Source organism: Trichoderma atroviride, chromosome 3 (assembly GCF_020647795.1).
Source record: "Trichoderma atroviride chromosome 3, complete sequence".
Classification (NCBI taxonomy): Eukaryota; Fungi; Ascomycota; class Sordariomycetes; order Hypocreales; family Hypocreaceae; genus Trichoderma; species Trichoderma atroviride.
The window spans coordinates 5,465,906-5,486,097 of record NC_089402.1 but is presented as its reverse complement, the minus strand read 5'-3'; the positions used below and the strand labels follow the sequence as shown (position 1 = coordinate 5,486,097).

The 20,192-nt window shown below is 50.2% G+C and overlaps 7 protein-coding genes across 8 annotated transcripts; 1 reads left to right on the top strand and 6 right to left on the bottom strand.

Moving 5' to 3' along the window:
• Window positions 1-93: 93 nt before the first annotated feature.
• Window positions 94-5,371, bottom strand: TrAtP1_007139 (uncharacterized protein). 2 transcript variants are annotated; one of them, XM_066113398.1, is made up of 3 exons: window positions 4,903-5,371; window positions 1,955-4,841; window positions 94-1,611 (listed from the first exon to the last, which is right to left on the bottom strand). In XM_066113398.1, exons 1-3 carry the CDS (start codon window positions 5,163-5,165, stop codon window positions 1,606-1,608), a joined length of 3,156 nt encoding a protein of 1,051 aa, XP_065969484.1. In that variant the 5' UTR covers window positions 5,166-5,371; the 3' UTR covers window positions 94-1,605. The 2 variants fall into 2 exon arrangements, with proteins under 2 accessions (XP_065969484.1, XP_013937555.2); XM_014082080.2 differs by having other exon boundaries at window positions 94-4,841.
• Window positions 5,372-5,580: 209 nt separating this feature from the next.
• Window positions 5,581-7,492, bottom strand: TrAtP1_007138 (uncharacterized protein). The gene is made up of 3 exons (XM_014082081.2): window positions 7,219-7,492; window positions 5,988-7,101; window positions 5,581-5,927 (listed from the first exon to the last, which is right to left on the bottom strand). The coding sequence occupies exons 2-3, from the start codon at window positions 6,678-6,680 to the stop codon at window positions 5,880-5,882; spliced, it is 741 nt and encodes a 246-aa protein (XP_013937556.2). The 5' UTR covers window positions 6,681-7,101; window positions 7,219-7,492; the 3' UTR covers window positions 5,581-5,879.
• TrAtP1_007137 (uncharacterized protein) lies at window positions 6,703-6,918 on the top strand (the record flags this gene model as incomplete). Its single annotated transcript, XM_066113397.1, has 1 exon — window positions 6,703-6,918. One exon carries the CDS (start codon window positions 6,703-6,705, stop codon window positions 6,916-6,918), a length of 216 nt encoding a protein of 71 aa, XP_065969483.1.
• Window positions 7,493-8,299: 807 nt separating the features above from the next.
• TrAtP1_007136 (uncharacterized protein) lies at window positions 8,300-8,956 on the bottom strand (the record flags this gene model as incomplete). The annotated part of the gene is made up of 1 exon (XM_014082082.2): window positions 8,300-8,956. The coding sequence occupies one exon, from the start codon at window positions 8,954-8,956 to the stop codon at window positions 8,300-8,302; it is 657 nt and encodes a 218-aa protein (XP_013937557.1).
• A 4,392-nt stretch (window positions 8,957-13,348) lies between these two features.
• On the bottom strand, window positions 13,349-13,858 carry TrAtP1_007135 (uncharacterized protein; the record flags this gene model as incomplete). The annotated part of the gene is made up of 2 exons (XM_014082084.2): window positions 13,349-13,609; window positions 13,685-13,858. 2 exons carry the CDS (start codon window positions 13,856-13,858, stop codon window positions 13,349-13,351), a joined length of 435 nt encoding a protein of 144 aa, XP_013937559.2.
• Window positions 13,859-14,630: 772 nt separating this feature from the next.
• On the bottom strand, window positions 14,631-16,162 carry TrAtP1_007134 (uncharacterized protein; the record flags this gene model as incomplete). Its single annotated transcript, XM_014082085.2, has 2 exons — window positions 14,631-15,866; window positions 15,947-16,162. The coding sequence occupies 2 exons, from the start codon at window positions 16,160-16,162 to the stop codon at window positions 14,631-14,633; spliced, it is 1,452 nt and encodes a 483-aa protein (XP_013937560.1).
• A 1,688-nt stretch (window positions 16,163-17,850) lies between these two features.
• Window positions 17,851-19,257, bottom strand: TrAtP1_007133 (uncharacterized protein; the record flags this gene model as incomplete). The annotated part of the gene is made up of 5 exons (XM_014082086.2): window positions 17,851-18,218; window positions 18,268-18,521; window positions 18,579-18,666; window positions 18,725-18,950; window positions 19,015-19,257. The coding sequence occupies 5 exons, from the start codon at window positions 19,255-19,257 to the stop codon at window positions 17,851-17,853; spliced, it is 1,179 nt and encodes a 392-aa protein (XP_013937561.1).
• Window positions 19,258-20,192: the final 935 nt, after the last annotated feature.

Below are 20,192 nucleotides of genomic sequence, written 5' to 3'. Positions count from 1 at the left end.
GCTCGTACGAAGTAGCCGCTGCAACATCAGCCCTTGCGTCCCGCCCATTTCTTAGGCTGAAGCGTGTCAGGATTACCACAACTCAATTGTGCATTTCATTCCCACCTTGTTCCCCCCCATCGCCAGCTTTTTTAACTTTCGACTTCTGTTGAACATACCAGTTCAACAAATTGCGCCATTGAGAATGCGACACTTGGCATTGTAAAGTAAGCCTAATTCCTTTCTTCTTTCTCTTTTCTCTTTTCTCTTTTCTTCTTTTTAAATAAAGGCTGCAAGGGAGAAAAGCGTGCATCACGACAGGGTAGCAGTATTTGCACGCAGCGCGACATCGTATTTGTCACAGTATGAAACCGGCGGCAACGACCAATGAAGCAGTTGAAAAAATTCACTTTATACTCGTAGATTGTCATGCATTTAGTTCAAATTATTAAGACGAAATGACACGTCTAATATGCTCGCTCAACAAATGCCGCTCGCGCAAATTTACTGCAACCATGCCATCTTGCGGATTCCTGCCATCGGCGGCCAGTCCTATATGCCCTCTTCATTTATACAGTGATATACTATAAGACTCTTCTTTCTCTCAGACATCGTCGTCTACTCGACAGCCATTTCCCCTGCCAATCCTCTTCTACCTCCCCTTTCGCCCTTTGTATTTATTCACAGCGCTAACAAGCGGCACCTCTGTCTCTGATCGTCCTCGGCGACTCCTTCTGGGGCTACTCAGCGCATCTCTCTCGTCCCGGGTGCCTTTCCTAACCCACCCAGGACCAGTGGGCAGCTTTCTTTTTGCCTTGGTCGGACTCGGTCTCCCAACTTCCGGCTCCCTATTCTCATTTGGCACGCCAGCGCTCGAGGTTGGGCTGGAGCTCAGAACAATGACCTGACTTCCAGCCGGTATAGCAAATGGCGCTTTGTCATTCGTCTTTTCCGGCTGAGAAAGAGAAGTCGATAGTGCTGGTAGCTCCTCATCTGCAACCCTCGTGCGGACCGATGGCTGCGTTGCGTTGGGAAATACTTTACTGTCCATTTTCTCTTCTTCTTCTTGCTTCTGCTCGGGAGAGTGATCCGACTCGTGTCCCTCATCAAGCTTGCGCATAGCTTCTTCGTATTCCGTATCCTGAGCAGGGACGGCCTGGCTCGCCGAGAAAGAAGGGGTATTCAACTTCCTGTCCGAATTTTGAGTGGGCTGAGCAGACATGAATATCTCCTCAAGCGACGGGAACGGGCTGCTTCTGCTGGAACTGGACGCCGGCGATTTCGAGTCGTTTGGTTGTGCTGTGCTCTCGGGTAGATGTAGCAATGTCTCGGGGATCAATGTGCCATGAGGCGGACCCTCTTCCATGGAAAACGCCGTCCGCGGTTGCCGCCCACTAGGAATACTAAACTGCGATGCGGCGATGACGGTGTCGGAGTGGATTGCGCTACCGCTTTGTCCAGATGTCTGTTCTTCTCCCTGCTGTTCTTCCTCTTCTTCTCTTGCTTGCTCTCCTTCTTGCTCTCCTTCTTGCTCTCCTCCTTCATCTTCAGACGGCTCCGTCATCTTCGGCATGGGCTCGTGAGAATTCGAGACGCCCTCTGCCACGGCATTCGCTAGGCTATGTGCTAGTTCTGCCTCTTGGTCAGCAGCTGCTTCGTCTTCTCGCTCTACCAAATAATTCGACTTTGCAGAGTGTGCATTTGAGGGATTGGCTGCAGCAGTCAACGGGTGGTCTAGTTGAGCGCCTGGTGTTTTTGCGGCATTATTGCTATTCAAATGTCCGACAAATTCGAAGCTATTGCTGGCAGTGCTGATTTGCACTTCGGACATGGAGGCATCCAGTCTTGGCAATGGCTGGCCGGACTGTATTGTACCAAACGAGTCGTGCATCAAATCATTTTCAACAGCTGCCCGCACTTGACCCGTACTGGGCTGGCTCTCTAAAGCATCCACCTCTGGTTGGAGTTCGCTTACCTGGTCATGCCCTGATGGCATCTCGCCCTCTGGAGCCGCCGCCTCCGTGTTGCCGTTTACAGGAGCTTGCTGCAGAATGCGAGGCTCCAGCATCTCCGTCCACTGCAATGACCTGAAGCCATCATCTTCTTCCTCGTCGTCTTCCCCGCTTGCTTCATCCAGATCTGGAGCTTCGAATTTGTCGTATACTCGCTTTCCGGTGATTTCATCGTACATCTTTTCGTTATTCTCGCGGTCTCGCCTAGCCAACACGACGTGAATGCTACCATCTTCGCCTCCAGGAATGATAAGACCCGTAATCGGTAACAATTCTGGCTGCCATTTTGTAGCTTTCGACATGAGGAGCTGATTCCAAGTAATGACCATCCCAGGCTGAGCCGACTCAGGCGTTAGCAACGGCAACGCCTTGAGATCCTTGGGCAAAGATGGCAGATCATCCAGGTCCGTAAACTGGCTGCTCTTTAATGGCGGCTCGTCGTAGTTGAGAGTCACGTCTTGCTCATCCTGATCCAAGGTACCATTCTGTAGGTTTGCAGATTTTCTCTTCTTCTTTTTGGTTGTTTCTCCGGCATCTCCATCGTAGTAGTCTTGTTGGGGTTCATGAGCGCTATAATAGAAGGCAGAGTCGTCGTACGAAGTATCGGCTTGGTAGTTCTCTGACGCGCGCTTTCGCTTTCGCATAGTCTGATACTTTTGCTGGGGATCCCAGCGTTGGACAAAGGGGAATGGTGGTTCGCTGAGTACCATGTCCTCGTGGCAGCATTCCACAGCCTTGTAGATGATTTTCTCTCTCCAAGCCTCAGGGTCTTCTTCATCCTCCACAAGAGTTTCACTGGCCTTGCCGTCGTCACCATTTTGCAGAGTGCGTGGATTGACCAAGGGTCGCACGTTTTTCATGAGGCTGTCACGGATTTTTTGCTCGTCGGCTTTGGTTGCTGGGGCTTTCAGGCCTAGAGCGCCAAATAGAAGCCGGCGGCCAGCGCCCACGTCAACGCGAGTTGAGCGTTTTCTTGGCGTATCTTTCGGATTTTGTGTTTCCGCTTCAGTCGCCTTATCGACATTTACCTCCTGACCCGGTACAGAAGCATCTTCCATCTCTGCCTCATTGTTTGTTGCGTCCTCTTTCGGGGATTCATTGAGGATAGCAGCCAAGAGAGCTTCTTTTCGTGCCAAAAAGTCATCTTGTGCGACACCATCTCCCTCACCATTTGCTAACCGAGACTGCTCAAGGCCGCTTTCTTTAAAGACCTTGTTACGTTTCCTTCTAGCATTTCGCTTTTGAGTTCGTGTCAGTCCACATGTTGGCGGTGTATCAGTTGCTGGAGCTTGAGTGGCCAGTGCAGCTGTGATGTCCTGGATTTTGCGCGCTGGAGCTGCTGGCGTTACTGGCTTTTTCGACGATAGTTCTTCTACTTCAGACTCGGATTCAGACTCAGACCCCGACTCAGATTCTGATTCTGATTCAGAGTCTGACTCCTCTGTCGAGTCCGAATCGCTTGTGTCGTCACTGCTCTCGCTGGAGGAGCTTGCAGAAGCGCGAGCATCGCTGCTACGGCCCTTCTTGTTCCCCGCACCCAAGGTAGCATTGCCGGTAATGCCATCGCTATGCGAGCCTTTTTTTGATGAGGCATCTTGTGCTTTCTTATGAGCCGCGGTTGCTGTCGGTAATGTGCTAGCACGGCCTCGATCTTCTTCCTCACCGGAGGAGCTGTCCCCAGAGGCATCGCTAGAGTCGTCCTCAGAGTCTGATTCACTCTCTTCTTCAGAAGATGTATTCTCTTCTGAGTTTGATTCTGATTCTTCAAAGTCAGATTCAGAAGTTTCGTCGCTACTCAAATCTTGGTTCTGATTCGATCTCGGGAGAGAGATTGAAACGCCTCCGTTCAACTGAGATTCTCTAAGAAATTCGGAATCTTCGATTTCTTCAGAGTCTTCGACTTCTTGAATGAGCGGCTTCGATCGTCCCTTGCCTTTCTCGCGACTCTCAATGCGCAATCTGTTGGCGTCGAGTCCATTGATGACACTGGTGGTCTCCTTGGCTTGTTGAAGAGATTCATGAGCAAGAATGAAAGAAGCGTCGTCCATCATCCGATCAAAGTCTTGAGAAGGATCTTGAAGTATTGCCAGTGACAAATAAGTCTTTCTCATATCCTTATTCGTCCGAGTGAGGGCAAATTTGATATCTTCGTCTGACAGCTCTGAAAATGTCAATCGAAACACGGCAACAAGCATGTCGATGGGTACGCCAGTATAGCCATGAGTAGCTATTGACTCTTCGCTAGGAAAGCTGTCTGGTAAATCGTCTTCTGCGCCTTCTGTATCCTCACTCTCAGTATCTATTTTTACCTTTCCAAGCGGATCAAGACACCGCCCGATATTCCTAAGTTCACGAGGCAGGCGGCCGCCGGGCAGGGGGGCTTCATCTTGCTTCAGGAAGCGTAGTTCTTCTTCAAGATCTTCGTCGTCGTCATCCTCTTCATCATCTTCGTCCATGTCACTATCTTCCGCGAGCTCCAAATCTCTTCTTCTGCCATCAACATACGCTTGGTACGCGTCAAAGTCGTCATCGTCTTCATCTTCGTCGTCGTCCTCATCCTCATCGCTGTCGTCATCGTACATGGTTCGCACAGTACTGGGTATTCCGTACCGAGACGAAGGTAGTGTATCTAACAAAAGTTGCTCTTGCTCTTGATCGTCATCTTCGTCGTCGTTGCTGAAGCGAACACGTTTTCGTGGCGGCAGATCGATGTTTGGGCGGTCGCGAGGTGTTCTTAACCAGGATCTGCCAAAGGCGAGGCCATCTATCAAGTGTCTGCCATCGTCGGAGATCTGCCATCGCCCGCTGAGTCGCCGTCGTTTCAAGTCGCCGGTGAGAAGAGATCGAATGCTAAGCGGAAAGAAATTAGAATCCATACTGAGAAGCCAAGCACAGCTCGGGCGACACTCACATGACTTGATCTTCGTCCTTTAGAATCCGGCCAACTTGCTGGAAGTGGAGGCACTCGAAGCTACCGCCTTTGCCATCCTCCAGCTCCACGGCGTAGTCTTCCAGGCCCCATTCGCCGCTCTCGAGGGGAACGACGTCGTTGACCTGCTCCAAGACTTTGGCGATGGTGACGTCTTCGGCGCAAGAGCACGGCCAGAGGAGCTTGATCTCGGGCAGCCCGTGGCGGCGGATCACCAGCCGCAGGCGGATGTCCTGAGATTGCATCTTCAGCGGCTCGACAGGTGCAGCTGCATGGCCGGTTGGTTGCCGATAAACCGAGAGAGAGTCGAGAATCGAGGATGGCGAATCGAGCAGCGAGCAGCGTGGGTATTTGTAGCGCAGGCAGAAGCACGAGACACGAGATGTTGCGCTGGAGAGAAATCGCAGGCTGGACGGGTACCTACTACTAGATCTGGTGCAAAATTGAGCCTGTGCAGCGCTGCCTTGGCGCGTGCTGTCAGAAGCGCTTCAGCTGTTTGGCTGCCTTGCTGCTGAAATTTTAGTGGAGCCGCCGCTGTGGAGTGGCAGCCGTGTAGCCTCATTTGCGGTGGCCAATTTCCCACCTGTATCTGTGCAAGCTGTGCTACCTCAGCGATATTAGAGAGGTGGATTTTGGTAGAGATGGAGATGATGTGAATTTGATTAAATTACTCTTTTATTTCTTTTTCTCATTCCATATACTGGTTCAGATGAACCATCTTTTTTGTTGTCGCTCAATATTGCTAACCAGCAGTTATATGTGCGGCTGGCTATCCTTCCGCTCAGTCGATTTGGATATATGGTATATGTACGTGCCAAACAACGTCGGCTGACAGATGACAATGACGATTTCCATCCTGTAGCCAAGAAAAAATACACAAACTCCAAGTATGCCCATTGCCCAATACTCAAACAAATTTCATCGTCGTCGTTCTCGTCGTCTTCGCCCTGTCCAACTTCTTAGTGAGGAAATGATCCCATGTCCAACATATGGCCCATCTTTTCAATCTGCACAGCTTGTTAGCACATGTGTCTCGTCTACTTTTAATCAGGGAAAAAATTTCCTACCTTTGTCTTCAAATAGCCTTCTACTTCCTGGCTTCGGAATCCACCCTTTCCTTTCCATGACAACGGCACCATGGCCACTCGCTCCTTGACGACAACCTCTCGGTTTGGCCCCTCAACGGCACGAACCTTGTCAGGGTTGTTGGTTAACAAGCGCACGTCTGTCTGGCCCAGATCCATGAGCATGGCAGTGGCTAATCCGTAGCTTCGCGCATCAGCCGGGTGTCGCAGTAGCAGATTCGCCTCGACAGTATCGGATCCGAGATCTTGCAAGTTATAAGCCTTTAGCTTTTCACCAAGCCCAATACCACGGCCCTCTTGCCGCAGATATATGATGATGCCGCCAGCTTTGTTGCCGGGTAAGGCCATTAGTCGTGCGGCCTCGTCAAGCTGCTCGCCGCAGTCGCATCGCGCCGACCACGCAGTCTCTCCAGTGTAGCACTCTGAGTGTATCCGCACCAGCGGCGGGTTCTGGGGCTGGTTCTGCTCCTGCTGAGACTCGGATGAAGGAGTGCCCATGCCACTCGTTGTGCGGCCTGGGAACAGCCGGCCTGTATAGGCGCCTCGAATCATGCGGTCCATTTCGGTCTCGCCCTCGCGGGGCTCGTCCAGCGACTTGCTCCGGATGTCATTGCCGAAAACAATGGCCAGATGCTCCTTGTTGTCGACGTTGTTGGTGTACAGGTGGAGGAACATTTCGGTTCCGTTGACGGTGGGGATGCGGGCCCGGACAACGCAATTGACCTCGGGCAGCGTTTCCAGCAGCCGGGGCTTCTTGCTGCCGCATCCGCCAGACGGAATCGAGCTGTCGACTGGAATTCCTCGCAGTCCGGCCGTGGTTGGAGTCTGGTTTCCGGGGGTGGCCGGGGGAGTGAAGGCCGGCGATAGCAGCGATGGCGGGGGCGGCAGCGAGGCCGATGAGGCGCTGGCATGACTGGGGGGGGCAGCGAAAGCTCGTCGATGGGCTGGCCATCACGGCTCTGGGGAGTGTCGGCGGCCGCGGTTCGGGGGGAGTAGAACGAGGGCAGCGTGGCGCTGTCGCCGGCGCCTGATGTCGCATTCGACGGCATTTTGGCGATGATGGGATGCGTGGGTCGCACGAGCTGAGTCGGGAGAGCTGAGGGCATGATTAGTGGACAAGCCGAGGATGCGCAGCAGAGGAAAAGCACGCAAGAAGAAGAAGAAGAAGAAGAAGAGAATGAAGAGCAAAGAATTGCTGGATGCAGCGACGTACCGTCTTATCTGAGCCTGCGGCGATGCCTCGATTCGCAGAAACAAGCGCGCGCGAAGGTTTGATGCTGATTATCAATTTGCGCGGTGATGCTTTCGCAAAATTACTAACGGGCTGCTAGAGCGCTGTGGTGGGGTCGGCGGCCCGGAGAGCGCAGCTTCGGTGCTTCGCTGGATGCGCTGAGAATCTGGGCTGATGGATGCGATTACGTCTGGATTGAGCTGAATCCTTCCGTGAGACAGAGGTTGGAGTGCAGATCATGCCATGCAATTAATTCCATTCCTACGACTACAGACTTATTAGCTGGGCGGTCGCTGCAACCTCGGAGACAGGACCCCCCCCAAAGAACCCGCGTAGAAGCCGACCGAAGGACTGGCCCGAGGCGAGACATGGAGATGGAATCCCGAGCCAGCGGTGGATCCAGGCGGCGTCTCGCACAGATTGAAGCCAATAATGCGCGGGGACAGATTAAGAGGAGCAGTAGCTGCGGAGTTGTGCCCCCGCGACTTGTTTCTCCAAGGGGTTGGCAAGGTCAATACCCAAGACAAAGCATGAGCAGCATCTGTTAAACATCAATGGCTTCAACAATTATCTGCGTGGCAGTCATGCACACAATCGCGCAGTTCCCCAGCAATTGCCTGAGGCTAGCTGGGCGGGTTGGACCCTTTTTTTACAGCTATGCCGTCATCAGTGCTTCTCCATGCAGATTCTCAGATGCAAATACTTGTAAGCACCACGCATGAATAAGCATTGAGCATTGGCATCAGCAGCGTGGCCGACTCAAGCCGACCAAGCCGAGCCTCCGATTTCGTTGGGACGTCATTTCCCGGAGCGCGGGTTTACTATTCACCAGATGTCGGAGGGTTTTTTCCTTTTTCTTATTACCTAAGCAGAAGGCTTTAGCAAGCTAAACTGTTTTCAGATTGTCCTCTTACAGTCACCAATTCGTTCAAGACAAAGACACAGCCATGATTGCCAGATTCATAATGGACTTTCATTCTACTCTATTCTAACCGGTACTTCTATAATCTAATGGTCATGTCTAGATCTGTTCCCGCCCCCAAATCAACTGCTCAAGCTCAACTTAAGCAGACTGGGCCTTGCCAGTGCCGTACACAATGTTGGTGACAGACTCGCCGGTGGGAGTGTGCTGGGCTCCAAGAGTGTGCGGGCAGCTGGGCTGGTTGCTCTTCTGCAGATCCAGGGAGCAGACCTCGTTGTATCCGTACTTGCACAGGGGATCGGCCATGTTGATCAGCTCGTGGTTCTTGGCCACCCAGCTGTTGGGCTCGCTGAGGCAGCTGGCGACGTAGTCCATGCTGTTGGAGGCAGAGAGAGCCAGCTTTCCGCCGTGCATGAGGCCGGCGCACTCGCTGGCGTCGACAAACTCGTAGTTCATGTTGATGCCGCCGCCGGTGTGGGGGTCGGACGAGGCGCTCTCGCCAAAGCCCAGGTAGTTCCAGGCATCGTACGAGATGTCGTGGGCGCCGCCGGACTGGTCGATCTTGAGCAGGTGCAGGCTGCGGTCGCCGTTGGTGACCTTGACGCAGATGTTGTCGCAGTTGACGCCCATGGGCCAGTAGGCAACGCGGTTGGTGTTGATCTTGCAGCCCAAGACGCCGATGGAGGACGAGTACTGCTCGTGGGGAGTGATGCTGGCGCTGCCGCTGTTACCACGGATGGCAACGGCTGAGACAGAGGCCGCGGAGGCAGCAAGGATGGCAGTGAAGGTAGCAAACATTTTGAATGTTGTTGGACAAGTTAAATGTCTTGTAAAAAGAGGGAGTGTGTGATGAAGTGGTTGTCTAACCAAAGAGTTTGTATAAGTGGGATATATGTGTGCAAAGGAATGAACACACAGGCTTCAATATGAAGGAATGAATCGAAGCAAAGGATTGTATACAAGTGACTGTTTGTCTTGTAGAATGGAGTGAGTGATGATTTCTTCTGTTCGAGGGAGGGATCAACGCCCTTATTTATACACTTTGTCGACATATGGAAGCGACCCATGTTCCCCCCGCAAGTCGAAGAGATTTCAAACCCATCGACTCCGATTTCCCTCAACGGTCCGAACGGTACGCTGGGAGCGCCGCGCGGGTTGCGGGTCGACGTTGGTTGCTTCCATCTTCATCACAGTCTTCCATCACAGTGTCGACGAGTTGCTCATGTTCCACACTCTCGGGACATTCACGGTGACTCGGTGTGGCAACCTCTAGCGCTCGTTGGCAACAGACTTCCATTGTGGGAAAAGCTGGTTCCATATTTTAAATGGCTCACCTAGACTCAACGGAGCTTGGCTCCAGGAACCGAACCGGCCGGCTCACGTTGTGTGTTCCGGTTGTGACTACTGACAGCGGCATGGCCAGGGGGGAAAAGCAGGTACGCGGCGCCTTGGATCCTGAGGCTTCCATTCCACGTGCTTCTACCGGGCGGTCGGTGTTCAGCTCCCAGTTGTGAGTAGTTGGTCGCGTGCAAAGAGTGGTTCTTGATGGATCTTTGCAAACTCAAACGCCTGCTGTTGATGAGTTCCGAAGTCGGTAACTGAGCCTATTCGGGGATATGGTCCTCAATAGGAAATGGCTTTTCTATGACTGCCCGAATAACAGCCGGATCAATTGTTGACACCAACAGCAATACACATGCAAGTTGAATTATTTCTGAGTCACAAATATTGTCATATATAATATTTTATATGAAACGTCTTTATTTCTCATCTTTGCCGATCACTAGGATTTACAAGGGATGAAAAACGTTCAAACTACATCGTAAACGCCCAACAAGTTGTTACGCAGGCAGCTGAGTCGCCCTGTTCCACCAACATGACTAGGATAAAACCTCCGGACTAAAATCAAGACCATTATTCGGTCGACTGTACAAATCCGGAAATTCTTCAGATTTTTCCAAAGGCGTTGGTTGGATGAAAATTCTGAACCGCGAGGGGGTCGCTCGCTGTTTAATCGAAAAAAAGTGGACGAGTTAAACGCCACCACCTCAGGTCGGAACCACTATTTCTTTAGCCAACGGTCAGAAACAAAAGGACTGTAAAGCGTAACGTCCAACTGTCAGTGCATACGTATAACGCCGCGTCACGTTTTTTTCGGGATATTCCAGAAAAGGTGGATGATCCAGTCTGGGGCTTCGGAGAGTCATGAACCATTGTTTAACAAAGCCTCTTCTTGCCTCCCAGGGGCAAAAGAAGTTTTCGAAGCCAAAGAAAACTTCTACCGCCTTTTTTTATTTTCAACTCTGTTTGAAACAATAGCCACAATTCGTCTTAGTCATAACATTAAATTATATGCAAAATCGCCTCCTGTTTCCAAAGAATTCTTCTCGAACAATTCTTCACACGCCCATTGTCTGTAAAGAGTAAGTGGGCCCAGTCGGTTAAATGGACATGTACCCATCAGCTTTGTCATAACTCTGGTGCCTTTTTTTCTCGAAAGATTTTTAAAACATTTTCACTGAGAGATTTTATTCAGCCGAGAGAGTGGCTAATCACAGCTGAACTGAATGACTTTGTAGTTTCCCTAGTGGACTACACTGTGCTGCGGAGTTGTCTAGAGCAACACGGTAGCATCGGTGCCTAGTGAAATACCCAATGTTAAACTGGGGTAGTTGGCTCGTTCATCACGATCGTGGAGCCCGCGTATGGAGGGAAAGACCCGAAATGAGCGATAAAAGCAACAGGCACTAGACAAAGGGGCCAATTTGCAGTCAAGTAATTATGGAGTTGTCTTCTTAGTCATCGGTAGATGAAATTTCTTCTGGAGTTGCGAAATTTTGACGATCCATCCTCCCCGTACTAGGCATACAGCACAAGTGGGTTACGACGGCAGTTTTGAAGATGGAAGCGTGTAATTGCCTAGAATCAGAGCCCACTAGCAGTAGCATGTAAATAAATTGATAAAATTCTGAAGCTGAAAAGATTTATGAGTTTAGACTTGATGAAAGCTGGAGAAGTCGTTGACCCCGGTCTGTCGGAGAGGTCTCCATCCCAGGGATACCCTGCTTTGGCCTAAAATGGTGCCAGATCTAGCATCTGATCTTAGATCTCGTGGCCAACGCGACGAAAGACAGGGTGGCCCTTGCTTTCTACAACTAGATTGATCTACCCCAGAGAACACCAGAGTATCTTGTTGTCTGTGCTCTTTGAACGACATGTACAAGTAAAGCTAGAGTTGTAACCTCATCCTGTGGGCATTTTCTATAAGGGGCTAGGACTGGCGACAACTTTCAACTGCTTGAGGCGTATGCTCAGAGCCTTGAACCTGCCTGTAATTAATTCTCTAGTATCTTGACATCAATCATGCACACGATTCTCTCATCAAGAGCAAGGAGAACTAAGTACAAAGGCCATCAAGAGACCGAATCGCTATGGATCCGACTCGAATTAGCGGTTACTCGTTCGATCCGTCAACGTTAGTTACCGCGATCTTTCAGCACAAGTTGCACTAATCATTATCCACAATGAAGTCGAGCTTAGAAAAGATCGTAGCTCGTTTCAGAAACACATGTAACAATTCCAGAGGCGTACGGCTATCAAAAGCTCAGATCAAACGGGGCACATATCGCGTACCTAGCGCTGTTCCCCAAAGACACCTCGCCATTACCGACTAATGCTTCGTCGCATTGATCAACTGTTCAGCCTTGATAGATCCCCACTCTCCCGCGAATGCTTCGGATAGTTCTCACCCTAAACTATCTCAGGGCTCTAACCAGCTATCCCAAGTCCCACGATAATTTTAATTTAGGTTGATCACATTACTGGAGAGACTAGATCGGTTCCAAGTTCCCGAGAATGGTACAACGGCTGCTAATAACATATGGAGAATCTCTTCTGCAGCAGCGACGACTCCAGTGATGTGGGCGTTGTGGAGTCAGTTCTGTCAAACGTACAATCGAGCTTTGCTGTGGAGGAATTCTAAAACAGAGTTACATAGTGATGAAGTCGCTGTAACAGAGGCTGTAGATATCCAGCGAATAACGGAGGAATCAAAATTAGTCAGTAGAGTTTAAAGACGAAGCACTAGATAGCGCGATGCTGTAATTCAGATCTCCCTGTCATGCACGTCCAGCAGATGCTCTTCACGGGCATCAAGCTCTGCTGTTACTGGTTGAGAGTCAGTATATCATACCATCTATGTCTCTTGATGCAAATCTAGTCCAACAGCAACATTGTCTACTAGGTATGATCTGCTGCTAGATGGAATCGTATCACCAAAAAAAAAAAAAAAAAACTTTCTCTAGTCTGCCTGTTAGCCGAAAAGATCAAGTTTTTAGGCGTTGATTGCTTGACTCGAAAATGGTCTTCTCCATAAAGATAGACATGGCCAATTTCTCCGTCCCATTAGACTCTTAGACTCTTTTCTTTTCTTTTCTAGTTGTAGTAATTACTGTTGGCCCTTGTGGTAGCCGCCCTTAGGTCTCTGACCATCCATCTTTATTGGCCACTTCAGATCAGTCATTTTCTGGGTCCATCAAAATGAGGTCGTTTCACGGAAACGGTCTGGGTTCTTTTACCTCGACCATTGCCTTCAATTGGTAATATGGTTTAAAAATGGAATACTAGGCATAGATGTTACTCATTATCACCTTCTACTACGACATCACCTGAGGACTTTCTGAAGCCCACCAACATTCTGCCTTCCTAGTAGAAGAGAATAAAATATGGGAAAATCCAACACAAGTAATGCGGTTACTAATCACAATGCACGAATTAAAATTTAGATACACTACTAGTAGTAGTACCAGTCTGTCGGGAATTGGGATGCGGAGAGCAAATCTCTTTCTCTGTAATCGCAGCAAAGCTGAGACACACCGGAAGTTTCGGTTCAGCCTCAAAGTTGCAGTAGTAACCAATTTTGGAATTTTCAGTTGCAATGTGGCTTACACAGTTTTTCCTTTTCTCTCTTTGATCGCATTCCGTCATAGCAGTGATGACTCTGTAGTAGCAAAATCCAGGCTGATGAGATGGAAGAGTCGATTATTCGGCATATTCAGCCAATTGCGGAAATAGGTAAGTATGGCAGGCACATATTGACGACATGGCTTATAATTAATCAATTTTAATGCTACATGAGCAAATTAATTTTAGCTAGCTGAAAGAACCAAGTTCGATAAAATATCGGCAAGTTTATAACACGAATTTGCCGTCGTCCACCACAACCAGCTCATCACCAACGGAAAATTGAATTGAAGTCACTTCGCCGAATTCAGACGCATCCGGGACCAATTTCGCGCCATACTCGGGATCACTGATGAATCCGGCCAAGTCTTTGGCTGTCGGAAAGACGAGAGTGCTGACTCCGTCTATATCGCCAACAGCAAGTTGCGACGAAAGCTCTGGACCAAGTTTCTCTTTGAGCTCATCTGCATGAGAGCCACGTATTTGATGCTATAGTGTTTCATGAGTGTTAGAGATACGCGTGTTCAATGATGATCAGTTGAATGCTCATCGTGACGGCCATACCAGGCGGTAAGAGATGCCGTTATACTTGACCACTAGAGGTCCAGCCAACTTTCCGTGAAGGGCATATCGGCGAGCAAATTCTTCCTCTGTCAATCCTTCCTTCTTCTTTCCTGTAACGGTTACTCGCCACACGTCGTTAAAAGAAGGGGCAGCAGTGCTTTTATTCCCGCTCATTTTTGAGATACGCGTGAATAGTTTGTGAAGAAGTATTGATAATTGAATGGCCAATGTTGAAAGCGATGGATCCCCAAATCTCTTTCTATCTAGAATTCCCAGGGGCAGCTCTGCACATTATATTCAGTTTCCTGGCGGAATTCTATTGCATCAATTCCTGTGCTGTGTCAGAAACAGCGCCACTCAGAGTGAGATTTGTGAATACACGTCAGAAAGCAGAAAGCTAGATGACGATTTTTGAGGAAACTACGGGAGAGCATGACGTGTATTCCAAATAGAGCTTCAATTACTTCGTCTGCATCGCAGATCACCAAAGTTTGTTTGATGCTACCTCATCTTAAATATAAGCCCGAAAGAATAGACTTCACTGTGCAAAGACCGTCTCGGACAAATTTCAATCCAAATGTCTGATGCCTCATTATTTGACTTTTTCACTCACACGGGTCCAATTATGCTTACCTAAAAGTGTCCAAGCCACCACGATCTAATGTACACCAAAGAGGCGTGACGGCAAATTTCATTGTCAAACTTAATGTCCAATTGTGATTCGCTAAATATATTAAGTAGTGGCAGCGCTCTGTAGCCTATGATGAAGGCAATTTGCCGGTAGAAAACATTAGATGGTTATGTACTTTACATGTATGAAGCTCAAAGAAAATCCTCCCACAGGTCATCAGACTTCCTCAGCATGATGAAGCCGCAGTGGCCAACAATTTTGTCCCCACTGTTGCGAAGCAAAGCATATTAACTCATAATTAAAGAACAAAACTCATTAAGCCATGGCCCTGGCCTCGGCATCCAGAGTCTTTTGTATTTCCGCCCACTTCCCTTTAACACGGTATCCACACATCCAGTAGTTGCCCTTGGAGTCTTTACCCATGAAGAGGAAGCCCTCTCCAAACTGGAAGGGCATCTGGCTGTGGTTAATATACGACGGCAGACACGGCTCGCTGCGTGGATTGACAGCAGCGGCCGAAAAGTCCGTGTTAAAGAGGTCGGACTGGGTCCAGTTGGAGTAGCTGAGCTGGTGCGTCCGGCTCGAGCCAAAGAAGATGGGCAACGCAACCGACTGCTCTCGGAACATGGACCAGTAGGCCTCGAGCTGTCCGCGCGACCGCTGGGCGTTGACGGCCTCGCGAATCTTGGCCGCCGTGTAGCTGAGCGGCTTGCTGAGGATGTCGCCGGCCTGGAGCAGCACGTTCATGAAGCCGAAGCAGTTTGCGACGTACGGCTGGTCGGTGGGCAGCAGGTCGACCTTGAGCGCCTTTCTCATCGAGCCCGCCAGCTGAACTGTGACGGGCGTGTCCGAGTCTGGCGGGAGGTGGCTCAGGGCCATTCGGGTGCACCAGGCCGTGAGAATGTCGTTTTCGCTCAGGAAGGGCTTCTTGTCCAACTCGGCGTGGCTTGTGAGCTCGTCCATGGCGGTGTCGTACATCTTGTCCACGTACGCGCCGGGCAGACAGACCATGCGGTTCTCTTTGGCGCGGAACGCCAGATCGCCCAAGTTATTGAAGACCCAGCCCGCCATGGCGCCATTGGACATGCGCTCTTTCTCAAGCACGTGTGTCTCGATGGGATATTTGCCGAGGTCAGCACATGGATCGCTGTCGAATCCGACCTGCGGAAGAACCTCGTCGTCTCGGCCCTCAAGCATCAGCATCCAGTTCTGCATCACGGCCTTGTTGCCCAGCGTGTCGCAAGCAACGTGCAGCCAGTGCAGCGTGACAAGCGTTGAGTCTGTGAAAGAGACGATGTGGAGGCCGAACAAGGGCCGGTCTGAGTATAGATAGTCGTCGGCGACAGCTGGACAGTCGGGCCCTTTGGCCAGCGGTAGAAACTCATCGGGGTCTGCCACGATTGTTGCGCCGGCATTGGTTGTTGGCTTGGGGAGCTTGCTTGCCAAGGGGTGGTCTTCCCTCTTCATATCATACTCAATGTGGGTGTAGCCGATGGCTGGACGTTCGTGAGAGAAGACGGCCGGGACGTGATATTCGATTACCCCTTTGGCCTGGTCATGGTCAGATACTGTTCTCCATCGTCTGTAGAGAGCTCAATTCGAGCTACATGGCAAGGAAAGGAGAAACCTACATTATTTCGGAGCCGAGCTCCCATCTTCCCCCAGCCGGGCCTTTGTACCAGCCGGTCGAGGGCATCTCGAAGTTTCTCGGGATCAAGAACGTCATCGAATACCATCAAGTTGTAAAGCACAATTCTGGTCATCAGGGGGCTATTATCCAAGAATCCCACGGGGATGACCTTATCGGTCTCCACGCGAGCCGGCGCGGCTCGTCCAAAGATACCCATAACGAATTTCTATAGTGAGTAGTAAAGGTTATCGTAAGAGATTTCTCAATCGTGAACCAAACAAGATGACGTCGCGTCTCGATGCTACAGGAGAGTAAAGTGCCAACTGGATCGCCTCGTTAAGGAGAGCGTAGTCTGCCGCACTACCTTGCAGGCCGATATATATGTCGGCGATACTGGTTGGAAACGCCGCTGCTTGCTCTTTCATCCCTGGTACCTGGATAACTAAAGCCTATCTAGGTCTATCCTTACAGCGGCCAGGTCCGCGGGCTAGTGTTACAGTATGAATGAATTGCCAATAGTTGCCGAAGCTGGAGTGAGCTAGGTTTTATCCATACGCGTCTAGCAACTTGTAGACTAACTACTAACTAATTGCAGCTTATGTCTAATTCCCCAGACGAGACGTACAATCGAGCGATTTCAGTAAGGAATGGCTTCCAAGTTCTCCTAGACTCCTCGCTGCAGGTCCCATTGCCACAAATATCGAAAGCAACATGTTTTGCCGTTTTGAGCATTTGATAGGCAGCGCCGCTGTCGGCCTTTATGATCCGGGTAGCGGACATAATGATAACAAAAGATTGTTAATACCGTTGCAAAAATAGGTAATGAGGCAAGCAGAGTGCATGGGTGCAGTGCGCTTCTATAGAGACAAGGTTGTGGCTTGAATGTACTTGTTAATAGGGCGTCTATACGGAGGAGTCTGTCCGTAGAGTCCTGCAATGTACAAGTAAAACAGACAGTGCCCGGGGCAGTGACACTTCATGCAGCTGATGTCTGCCGTAATACCCCATTCAATATCCCTGCACGGCATCTCATCCGAGACCAGGGCCAGTTGAAGATGATTGGTGGGGCTTTTGCTCTTTTGCTCTTGGCTGATGAACCAACAGCTGACACTACTAGCTGCGGGTTAGACCGCCCCTCCCATTGAACAGCCGTGAGACAACATATTTCTTCAACGTCTTCGCTTGGCAGTTAGTTCGTCCTTTAGTTCGATCCTGCTCGGCACAACTTGCCAAAGACGGTTCCGGTGATACCCATTCACATGTGAAATCTCGGTAGAGAGAGAAAATCTCCTTGGGGGTGGTTCAGAGCTGGAGCTGTTCTCCGGATGTCGATCCGCTCAGCTAGACAAACGCTATGGAGTGGACCTACGCCAGAACTTGGCGGAGTAGAAAAGGGGGGCCGAGTCTTTCCAAGCCTGCTTTTCCCTGCATGATGTCTCCTTTACGGCACGTAAATTCTCTTTAATCCGACGGCAGCAACGCCCCGTTGGATACAACGTGCTGTTGGCGCAGCTTGAGCCCATGGAAATTTGTGACAAAATTCTCTCCTGAATACGATGAGGGCAGGGTATATTGATCCAGTCATGCGTGGCTTGTGTCAGCTATCAGTTTTACGGGTTCTCTCTCTCGTGGCAAGAGGGGCGTGGAGCCTTCAACCGGTGCACAGATGGGGAGAATTGCGTGACATTTTATATTACTGTACCTATTAGTTGTAGTAGTGTGGTGGCAGTTGCAAAAGTACAGGCAGTTGTCTGCCGTGTTTTCTAAATACAGGCGAAAGCCCACAAGTTCCTCCTTTTCCAGTGTCGTATGCCGGCTTCTCTATAGCCCTGGGCCGCAAATCTAATGACTTTTTGATGAAATTATTAAAAATAATGAACGTAATGGGTATATCATGAGTATTGGTCAGACTATGGCTTTCACGTCAGTCTCCCATTGGTCATGCCGATCTTCTCTGGGGTCGACACTGCTCGTTTCGACCCTGACTTCGGTTTCTCGGATGATATGGTGCTTGCTGGAGGTGTCGTCGTCTTCGGAGATTCTGTTCCAGGTGTTGCGAGATCCGGCCTTCATGTGCGACTTGCCTTGGGCATCCAGGTCGCCGAGTTGCGTCCCCCGTCCATTAGTAGACAGGGGCGCAGACTGGTTACCCGACCTTCCAGACGAGCCCCGGTAGTAAGCCTTGAAGAGCTGTTTCAGGGGCGGTAAGTTGCAGGCGATGATCCCAAAGCTACCCTCGAGGTGCGACCAAATGACGAGCTGAGCCTCCTTGACTGTACATTGTTTAGCAGCTGGGTAGTAACAAGGAAGAAGCGTACTTACCCAGATTGTCCTTTGGGTGGTATCTCTCGTCTGTCTGGGGATACATGGCAATACGCATAATGGCCGCAAAACTGGCGAGCACACCAAGGCCGAGAATTGCACAGACTGAAATCTTCTTCCGTCGGTTCATTTGCAAGTTACGCACGATGAAAAATGGCGTGATGGCGACGACCCAGTCCGTGGCGACCTGGATAGATGTTCCGATGTAGCTCATGATGAACCAGCCGCTCGGCGCCGGAGCCCAGCATTTTCCTCTAAGTAGTCGAGTTAGGTGTAAAGTCTTTGGAAACATTGGATAGGTGTGTACGAACAAAAACGGATTCCATCTGGTTGCAAATGGCCTGCAGTCGGAGAAGAGAAAGATGAGAGCACCAAATGCAGTGAGGGCCATGGTGCCCACTGTCGAGACTCGTCAGCATGATAGACTTGGAAAGGGCCATGTCGTTGAAATACTTACTTGCGCCATAAAGAGCAAACCTGTAGCGTTTCTGGGTGCATATCTTCAAGATGGTAAAGGCAATGGAAAACTTGGTGAGTGTTGACGATCCAAAGTAAATCAGCTCGTACAACAGCTGCAGTTCCTTGGCTCTAATCTTCATAAACGGAGTGACGGCATCATCTGGAGCTCCAACGCCGTAGTATGTGCCAGCGATGGCGAGAGCACAGGCAGGAAGATACGGGCCCTACAGTGGAACAATATTCCGTCAGCAAGCGTCCGCTGCATACAGTATCTTTGGGTCGCCATACAAATCCTCCCACGGCCAGATAATCATCGATACCTATCGGTCTTCCATGTTCCCGTCGAATAAATCGTACCCATACGCGAAGACTGAAGACTGTCGTGCACAAGATTGCCGTCGTGTAGACAACTCCCTGGATGGCGATACCAGCGCCCGCGGGCTTTATGGGCGACTGAGAGTCAGCAATCTTCTGAATCTGCTGTCCCGTGAGTCCATTGAATTCCGGAGTATATGGAAAATACGCCGACATGGTGACTTGAAACTGAGGACGACGGCTTCCTCTTCGACCGGTGGAGAAGCAACAAAGAATGGCAGCCGACAATTCACAATTCACATCAAGAGGTATCCAAGTATTACTTATAACAGCCTTCCCGACATTCTCGATTATTAGCGGCCCGGCCAATGCTACAGTACTGTTGCTCGCCAGGGGTACCACGGAATGGGAATATTACCCTCCACAGTACCGCGAAACAAGAAGCTTCCTATCTGGAAAGGATCCGCGTCCGCTCATCAAATGTTCCGGTCCCTGGCCCGGACACGCGTAACGGCGAACACATACTCGTACAGTGACAGGCCATGGTGCCGTTCCTGCATTGTCAATGCTGGTGAACCACCGGGTGTATAGAGGGCGGGTTGAAAGTGCCTAGTAATACGGTATCCGTGAATGTCATCCAGTCAGGCCGAGTGCGGTAACAGCATGGACTCATGATTGCCATTGAGCAAAAGGGATCAGCTTGTTACAAGGGGCCAGGTTGTAGCTGGTCATTGACACTTGTAGCTCTTTGCTCCCTCCAGGGCCTATTCCGAAACCCTGGCTCTCATGAAATGGGTATCTTACCAAATGGTCCTAGGCAGTGCCTAGTCAAACAAAGCTCAAGTGCTAGATTACATGTAGCTAGTGCTCCTTTTTGCATAGTGCCAACGTCTAGGCCCTAAAAGCGGCGATCTCCTAACTTGTCACTGCACCCAAATGGGGGACAGAAAAACAGAAAATGAGAATGAGAAAGATTTTGTGCCCAAACAGCAAGCTTATACACATGTAATTCAAGGAGCCAAGCTGTGTATAGGATGTGCATATTATAGTATTGTACGCACATATTCGCTTGGTGGGCCTTCTTTTTCTACTTGGCACTTAAATCAGCCGGATGCGACCCCCGAGCCGCTCTCTTCCCGTGGTCGTAGCAC

Excerpts from the sequence above, each read along its gene's own strand:
- TrAtP1_007139 (XM_014082080.2), bottom strand. The coding sequence starts at position 5,165 with ATGCAATCTCAGGACATCCGCCTGCGGCTGGTGATCCGCCGCCACGGG. Across the intron at positions 4,842-4,902 it reads AAGGACGAAGATCAAGTCAT|CATTCGATCTCTTCTCACCG; the intron begins GTGAGTGTCGCC and ends CTTTCCGCTTAG.
- TrAtP1_007138 (XM_014082081.2), bottom strand. The coding sequence starts at position 6,680 with ATGTTCCTCCACCTGTACACCAACAACGTCGACAACAAGGAGCATCTG. Across the intron at positions 5,928-5,987 it reads AAGGCTATTTGAAGACAAAG|ATTGAAAAGATGGGCCATAT; the intron begins GTAGGAAATTTT and ends CAAGCTGTGCAG.